Raw genomic sequence first — 9087 nt, 5'->3', positions numbered from 1 at the left:
AAGAAAAGAGTAGAACAAAGTCCCTCCATCCTGAATACGGTGAGTCATGTTCTTAATCCACACAGCATTTCATTTGAGTATGTATGCTTTCATTGCAGCGTCTGTTGTCCTGACAGGCAAGCATTGAGCATCCTATGGTCAAAATCTCCTTCATGCGGTCTTCAAACCACTTGCTCGAGATAATTTATCTCAATTTACACATTATTTCCTTTTGAGTGTCCTGATTGTGACCGTGTGACACCTTGAGGTTATCTACTGGTAACCCGCTAACTTTGTAACTACGGACCTTTTCAATCTAGCGTGAAAATAGAGCTGAATTTGCTCATGAATGGGAGTTTAGTTATTTAATGAGATTTAATTTTGACGTCTGCTCCTGCACACTATTGTAAAATGTCACAATAAGCCATCTAATGGTTGAGTTATTTCAGTCTCAAACCAAAGTTGTGGACCAACACAAAACCATGGAGCCGCTCCACTCCTAAAGAAATGCTCCTTTCAGATCAATAAATTAGTGAAATAAAACCTGTTCAGAGAGACTAATGTGAGACCTGCTACATTACGTTATGGACTTGTGTTGTTTATAACCTCAGTCTTTAGATAAGGACACAGCACACAGACTTTATGATCATTATCTGCAGTCACCTGCATTTATTTCCATTAGAAGAACCTAACCACATGCCTCATGTCATGCAGGGTCCCTTATCTCAAATAACCGTTTCCTTTGACCTATTAAAGAGTTTTAACTGGGCTCTGATGCAAAACTTTCAATCATTACTGCAAGATCTGTGCCAAAAGGTGTTTTTCCAGGCAGCACCACACATTGGAGTCATTTTAATGTGAAGCCACAAAAATATGTTCTCAACTTTACGGTGCCACAATCTATTTACTACTGGTCACCCATTGGAACCATTACCCGAAGAGTTTTACTAACCTCAACCTAAAACCACACACAGAAAAGTAACAGTAATCAGGTACTCAATTGGGGGTCAGGTGTTTTTTTTCTCTCCTACACCTAAAAGGAAAATGACAAAATCAAACAAACCACAAAAGACTTTGATTTGAAATAATTTGTAAATCTCGAGAATGATTACTATGAATATAACATTTTTAGACCCATTGTTAGCCATTTCATTTAATTGCCCTTTTGACTTGTATCATAATTCTTGACTGAAGTGGAGGGCAGTTGTATAAGTGACTCTCTTAACTCGTATATAAGGGTGGTGCACCTGACTATGACTCAATTTTTATTTGACTACATCTTAACAACTTTCACATGATCAGGGCTAATCTGCAGATTGTATTTTTACAGCAGGCAGAGGCTCTGGATTGGAAGCAATTTAGAGTAGATGAAATGCCTTCATGCAACACTTGCATGAGTCTTTCTCTATAGGATTACTGTAAAACAAATCCAGAAACAGAATGCTTTATTAGTTCTGCAGTGGGAGCTTTTTTGCAGTTACAAAACAAGATGGAAATGAATATTTTAAAATCAGATGTAGTACAATGTGAGGTTAGTGCTCTGTCGCATTCACTGATATTTAACAAGGTTAATTCAGCGTTGAGGGATACCAAAAAAAAGCAGACGGTGCTTAATCTGTGGGAATATTTACACCTGCATTCAAAACAGTGGAACTTTGGACTGATTATCTGGGTGTTGCCATGGAACTGCAGCTAAATATACCTATGAGGCACTGAATCTGCTGGCCAGAAAAACACAGACATTGAAGAAGTGAAACAAAAGAATAAAGATGTAGAATTAATGTGGTGCATGAATGTAAACACTGAAACGTATTTGCTGTGTACATGTAAACAGCCAGTATGGCATTTGATATACTGTATTTTTGTAAAAGCTTTATAACACATGGAATATGATGTAGCTTTTGGCCAGAAGTAATAATGGCAAAGGCACATTCAGGATCACAATTTCAATATACAGCATCAAACAAAGTAGTTCCATAATATCTGGTGATCTTGGTGCATGGACATAAAAACATGTGATGCATTTCCTAATCTTATCAATGGTCATATGTTGCACCAGCTTCTGAATAGGAGGGGTGTTAACTAGTTGACCATATTTTTCCTTTGGGGGGCGGAGGGGGATGAGCCACATGGCGTGAGAGGGACCAGCTTTGAGCAGGTATATATGGAGGTGTGTCTCCTCCCCCAAGACCAAAGCGCTCGAAGATTCACCTCGTCTGGATCCGAAATTGCAACATGAACTTCCTCAGTGTGCTGTCCTGCCTCTGCCTGGCACTGACCAGTGCCGCCGCCCAGGCGCCAAAACCCTGTGGTCAGTATGGACAATCTTGTGGGATCGGAAAACAAAAAATGGCATTTAAATTTCATACATCACCATCAAACCGATGGTGTTTGCGTCTATTTAACAACACTGGAAAAAACAAGGAACAGCTGTAGATCCACTGTTAATGTTTTTTTTTTTTGTTATTTTACCTTATTTGTGAATGGCTTGATTGTAGTTCTTTGCAGTTGAATTGAATCGGAAAAAATGTACATATCTCTTACACATTATTTCTTTAATTTAGTTCCTTTCAGTTCATTTAGTCTGACAAGAGATTATAACACATTCAAACCGTGTTGATGCGATTACTTTCTTTATGTCTGAACTGTTTGGGTTACCTAAACCAAAAAATGTGGTATTTATTAGCAAAATTAGACAGGAAAAGTTATACATCTGCATCCATCAAAATATTACAATCAATTTCACATTAATTGACGGAGGCAAGACAAATCTCTCCTAGGCAGGCCGGGTTGGAAAGTGGCTGCAACACAGAGGTTATTTCCCCAGTAATCGTTAAAAGCCCCTCGGATCGCTGAGAGAGACGACTTTTTTAACAATTTGATTTCTTCTTCCACAGTTTCTCCAGAACTGATGACTGGAAGCTTCACCCTGGTGAGTCTGCTCGCATGTAATCCCCTGGATTGACCCTTGTCAAGTCCCCCCTGTCTTTCCCGTCACTTCCTGCTCTTGATTCTCTTTCAGATGGATGCCGGCGGACTCTACGTCTCCACAGGAGCTGTGAGCTATGATGCCCTCGGTCAGAGGATGCGGGTTAGAAACATTCCGCTGGTCGGCAATCAGACTTTTAAGATGGACCTGCTGATCCTGTTTAATGAGGTATGAAACCTGGTAAACTCTTTTTCCAATACTTTTCAAGATTTGTTGTGATCTGCACACACACAGTGCATTCTTACGGGGCTTTTAGTTACCGAGACCTGACTAAATGCAACGGATAAACTGGTGAGCCAACAATGTCTCTGTATGTCCTTGTATTCTCGCGGGATCAGCACAACTAATCACGCCATTTGCAATATAGTCGATGTAAATATTGGTTTGTACTCACATTTTTAAAGCTACGTTCAGAATTTCTCTAACGTCAAGAAAGAGTATAGATGTAGTGAATTAATTCAGTATTCCCTCCCACCTTATGCAACCACGTTTCATAAATACTATTTACATTTAGCTGTACATAGAACCATCATCACCATAACAGTTTTGTGCTCCAAATTTGATACACATTTGATTTGATTGTGACAAATAAGATATAATTTTTTTCAACCATGTGCTGTGTGCTTTTTGCTTTGAATCTCGTTAGCATTATTTTAGCTCTATGATAGTGTTATGGCAATCAAGATTTTGTTAAAACATTAGTGTTGATTGTGGAAAAAGGCATCGCTTGCTGGTAAGTTATATTGAGTTTCTCACTAAAGTGAATAAAATAATGAAATATCACAAATAACATGAGGTTAAATGAGGGTAACGTCGTCTTGTTATTGACACGCCTCGATTTACATATTTGGTTAATTTCTCACCATATTTAGTTGCTACTAAACAAACAATGAGTGTGTCAGGGTTGTGGGGTGGAAGGCAGGACTCATACGCAGACTTGCGGAAAACAAAAGGACTTTAATAGTCAGAAGGCCAAAAACACAGGAACCGGGAGGAAAAACTGCAGGCAAGAAACTAAAGACATCCACAACAAGAGACTATGACATGCGTGGCGAAAGACAATGACGCGACAAGTGACACAGGAGACACACTGCTTAAATACACAAGGGAGGTGCAGGTGATTGGACACAGGTGGAAACTATTAGACGAACACAGGGGATGACGAGACAAGGCAGGAAGTGAAGTTACCCGGGGACACGAGTGGCAGAAAACTACAAAATAAGACAGGAAGTGAACCACACCGTGACAGTACCCCCCCCTTAAGGGCCGAATTCCAGACGGCCAACACTAGAGCGAACAAGGGGTGGGTGGGGAGGGAAACCATAGACGTTGGTCGGACCACCCTGGAAACTCTGGCGGGCGGCCTGGCGGGCGGCCAGACGAGCGGGGAGCCTCTGGGGGTCGGCCCGGCGGGCGGTCACCAATCCGGCTCCGGAGCGGCGACTGCAGGGCACGGAACGTCTCTAGAATGGCAGACTCTGAGACACGGGAAACGTCTGGGGTAGTCGTCGTCGGCAGCTCGGGGACACGGGAAACGTCCGGGGTAGTAGTCTGCGTCGTCGGCAGCTCGGGGACACGGGAAACGTCCGGGGTAGTAGTAGTCGTCGTCGGCAGCTCGGGGACACGGGAAACGTCCGGGGTAGTAGTCGTCGTCGGCAGCTCGGGGACACGGGAAACGTCCGGGGTAGTAGTCGTCGTCGTCGTCGGCACCTCGGGGACACTGGAAACGTCCGGGGTAGTAGTCGTCGTCGGCAGCTCGGGGACACGGAACACCTCCGTAGTCTGCTCAGGCTCGGGGACACGGAACACCTCCGTAGTCTGCTCAGGCTCGGGGACACGGAACACCTCCGTAGTCTGCTCAGGCTCGGGGACACGGAACACCTCCGTAGTCTGCTCAGGCTCGGGGACACGGAACACCTCCGCAGTCTGCTCCAGCTCGGGGACACGGAACACCTCCGCAGTCTGCTCCAGCTCGGGGACACGGAACACCTCCGCAGTCTGCTCCAGCTCGGGGACACGGAACACCTCCGCAGTCTGCTCCAGCTCGGGGACACGGAACACTTCGCAGTCTGCGGCGGCTCAGCCCCCCCCATAACCCACCCCGTAGCCCCCCCCTCAAGGGCCGGATCCCAGACGGCCCTCAAATCACCAACGGGAGGGTGGGAGAGGACCATGGGATGGGAGGGAGGGAGCCTGAGTCTCGGAGCGGGGACTGGGGGCGTCGGGGTCATGAGTCTCGGAGCGGGGACTGGTCGGGTCGGGGGCATGGAGCGTGGGGCCGGTACTGGTCGGGTCGGGGGCATGGAGCGTGGGGCCGGTACTGGTCGGGTCGGGGGCATGGAGCGTGGGGCCGGTACTGGTCGGGTCGGGGGCATGGAGCGTGGGGCCGGTACTGGTCGGGTCGGGGGCATGGAGCGTGGGGCCGGTACTGGTCGGGTCGGGGGCATGGAGCGTGGGGCCGGAACTGGTCGGGTCGGGGGCATGGGTGAGAGTCGGGGCGGCCCAGCGGGAACGGGAGATCGCTGCGGCGGCCCAGCGGGAACGGGAGATCGCTGCGGCGGCCCAGCGGGAACGGGAGATCGCTGCGGCGGCCCAGCGGGAACGGGAGATCGCTGCGGCGGCCCAGCGGGAACGGGAGATCGCTGCGGCGGCCCAGCGGGAACGGGAGATCGCTGCGGCGGCCCAGCGGGAACGGGAGATCGCTGCGGCGGCCCAGCGGGAACGGGAGATCGCTTCTTCCGCTTGCTCCTCCTAGGGTTAAGGAGGTCCCGGAGCTCGAGGCAGGCGAGCTGATAGCTCCTGGGACCAAAAACACAGTCTGTTTTCCGCTGCCAGAAGGGACTCCTTACGTCCAGGTAGTCCGGACCATAGTCTGGCAGCGGGTCTGCTGAGCCCTTTTTTGGTCGCGTCATTCTGTCAGGGTTGTGGGGTGGAAGGCAGGACTCATACGCAGACTTGCGGAAAACAAAAGGACTTTAATAGTCAGAAGGCCAAAAACACAGGAACCGGGAGGAAAAACTGCAGGCAAGAAACTAAAGACATCCACAACAAGAGACTATGACATGCGTGGCGAAAGACAATGACGCGACAAGTGACACAGGAGACACACTGCTTAAATACACAAGGGAGGTGCAGGTGATTGGACACAGGTGGAAACTATTAGACGAACACAGGGGATGACGAGACAAGGCAGGAAGTGAAGTTACCCGGGGACACGAGTGGCAGAAAACTACAAAATAAGACAGGAAGTGAACCACACCGTGACAGAGTGACTCCATTTCATGTTATCTTCCCAAACTTCAAATAAACCTCCTAAATGCGAGCCTTGACCAAGCCGGTTGTCACATGTTTGAAACACATTTCAGAACTGAAAGTTGTTTACTCGTCACTACCAATTGACAACGACATTGATGAATAAAAACCCCTTTTAAAATGGAAAGTAAATAATTAAGCTTTAAGGAACTATTGCTGTCCATCAATCTCTTTTTTTCAAAGTCTACTCAGTATAGGACAGCATTTATTGCTTTTTCTGTCCTTTCAGAAAGTCTACTACGAGATCGACTGGAGCAAATTATCTTGCAAGAAGAAAGCACTGGATACCACCTTCATTCCCATGCAGGTTCCTTCGGATGCCAAACTGATGGGTCAGGTCTTCATGGGCTCCTCTTCCTACTGGGGAGCGGGTGTGCTGACCAACACCTGGTATGGAGAACTGCCACAGAACGGTATGAGACACATTATATTTTAAACAAAGAAATCTGTTTTTTGTCACCGACACACTTATATGGTAAAAGGTTGAAACAGAATGATTCCTCTCAACTCTGGTATTTACTCTCACTTGTAATAAAATCACAAATTTGAGGAAAAATGACACAAAATTTGTTTTTGTAGTTCTAGTTCACCTAATTAGCATTTAGAATGGTCTTTTTTGCTATGAAGCCATGCAGTTAGTTTGGTACTTAGTGTTAATGTGTTTCTATATCTGTCTTGTGACTTACAATTCATTCACGTTACCACTGAACACCCAGTAACCCGCAACTTAGGAGCACTTGTTAGTTGTCTTGCCCACATCAAACTGGAGCATCTCAATTCCATCTACCCGGATAGCCTGCTGACACAGCTACAAAAATGCAGGAGACAAGGAGGTAACCGCGCATTCTTTGGGGGGGTCGTGTCCCCCCCAATATTGAGAAAATACCAATCTGTCCCCCCCAATATACAGCATAAAATCTGTAAAATATATGTTGCACAGGGACCAAACAAACACAAATACAGACTTACATACGGAAATCAAATGTCCTTAATCAAAGTAAATTACCAAAAGTTATTTACTTTACCAAAGTAAATAAGTGGTCACTCCAGAGACATGCTGAGGGGCTTGAGTCAGGCGGGGTGGGGGGGTGTAAGTGTGCCAGAGTGTGTGAGTTGGGAAGGCGGGGTGTTGGTGAGGCCTTTCAATCTGAATGAATACAGTTCAATTCACGCTTTGAAGGTCCGTTGGTGGGCAGTGCAGTTCAGTCCGAGCAGGTTCAGGTCGTTGCAGAACAGGCTTCTCCTGGAACCGTCGGCTCCCGGAATCCGCCCTCCTCAATGCCTCGTTGTTCACCAAATTCAGCCAGTCCTTTCCTCCTGTGACTCCAGTTGTGATATATTTAAACTTATTTAGTTAGGGATTCTTCTACCCTCACTGATGAATCCTTGCTTGCCCTTTTCCTGGGTGTAAAAAAGCGGCTAGTCTGCAGACGCTGTTCTGCTACACGTGACAGTTTTGGTGCCCACGAGAATGTTGAAAGATACTTTTGAAGGTGCTTGGGCCGAGTAAGGGATAATGTATGTAATAAAACAAGACGGAATATTGTTGGACACGTGTGACTTAGGCTTCATGTCATCAGGCCAGTACTCGGCTGTCTTCACTGAGATCGGCTGCGTCCCTGTGACCTGGTCCATCTACACTCCAGCGTCTGGATGGGTCGCGCTCAGGTGAGAAGCTGAGATCACCAAACCTCAGGAGCTGAGAAACATAGAGAAATAACCAACATCACCACTCTAACGATGATACTATTCATATTTCTACTTCTATTTCCTACTTATCTGTCAACACTCAGCATGAAAGTAATGCAATATGAAATTACAAGGGTGCAAAGGCACACATTTATAAGACTGTTGACAAAAGTGCTTTACAGAGACATGACTATTATAATCAGATAAAAATGCAGGGCATAACCCTTTAAAATCAAGTGCCCAGAGAACTAACAAAAGCTAAATAAAACCGATGGGTTTAAAGGTGTTTATTTATATGGGGCAGCTTATTTTAAAGTTATTATCAAATACTGTATTGTGTATCAGCAGGTCCCAGAAATTCCCAGCTTTTTAACATCCTCAGAAAAAGTTTTACTCTTCCTGCCAAATTGCATAAAAATACCATTTCACAGTAAAAAAAAAAAACATTTTCAAATGTTAACAGTATTTGATTCAGGCGAATTCAGCCCAGGTGTGATTGGCCTGAACCTCAGTCACACAGTTAAAAGTGAGTAATGATTATCAAAAAGTACACTTTTGTTTACATTTCAGCACCTACAACTGGGTCTTTGGCAACACAAACCCGATGGACTACAGCCCTCCTTTCTTCTGTGGCCAGTCTGAACTGGAGGCCATCGAGAAACCGGATACCTTCTTTGCTGCCTTGCAGTCTCTGGCCAAGCAGACCAAGGAACATGAGAAAACATCTGGAGCATCTCACTAAAACAAGCAGATCTAAATGTGACTCCAATCATTAAAAAAAATCAACGTTTGCCTTTTAGATATAATCACGACAACTGCTAACCTGATTGACAACACGAGTCGCAGCGATGGATGTGAACAACATTTGATACAGAACAGTTTGATAAATCACCTTTGAAGAACTGCGTATGTAGCTACATTCCTGCTTTGTTTTCTATCCCTGTCACCCTCTTCAATAATCTCCATCTCCGTCTCTGTGACTTCAGAATAAAAGCATACATAATATCTCGCAGTGTCACATACATGTTTTCAAAGCTGGACCTCTTCTTATGTCACATTCTGGCCCCTGTTAAAATGAGAACGTCTGTTTGAATTCACCTGTAGACGACTGCAGTGCT

At 45.8% G+C, this 9087-nt stretch overlaps 1 protein-coding gene across 1 annotated transcript; it reads left to right on the top strand.

Annotated features, from left to right (window-relative positions):
• Positions 1–2155: 2155 nt before the first annotated feature.
• LOC120825673 (ependymin) lies at positions 2156–8974 on the top strand. Its single transcript, XM_040187422.2, has 6 exons — positions 2156–2290; positions 2877–2911; positions 3002–3136; positions 6510–6693; positions 7861–7948; positions 8540–8974. The coding sequence occupies exons 1-6, from the start codon at positions 2215–2217 to the stop codon at positions 8709–8711; spliced, it is 690 nt and encodes a 229-aa protein (XP_040043356.2). The 5' UTR covers positions 2156–2214; the 3' UTR covers positions 8712–8974.
• The last annotated feature ends 113 nt before the right edge of the window (positions 8975–9087 follow it).

Source organism: Gasterosteus aculeatus, chromosome 9, assembly GCF_964276395.1.
Source record: "Gasterosteus aculeatus chromosome 9, fGasAcu3.hap1.1, whole genome shotgun sequence".
Taxonomy (NCBI): Eukaryota; Metazoa; Chordata; class Actinopteri; order Perciformes; family Gasterosteidae; genus Gasterosteus; species Gasterosteus aculeatus.
The sequence above is the reverse complement of the archived record's forward strand: the minus strand, read 5'-3'. Positions and strand labels throughout refer to the sequence as shown.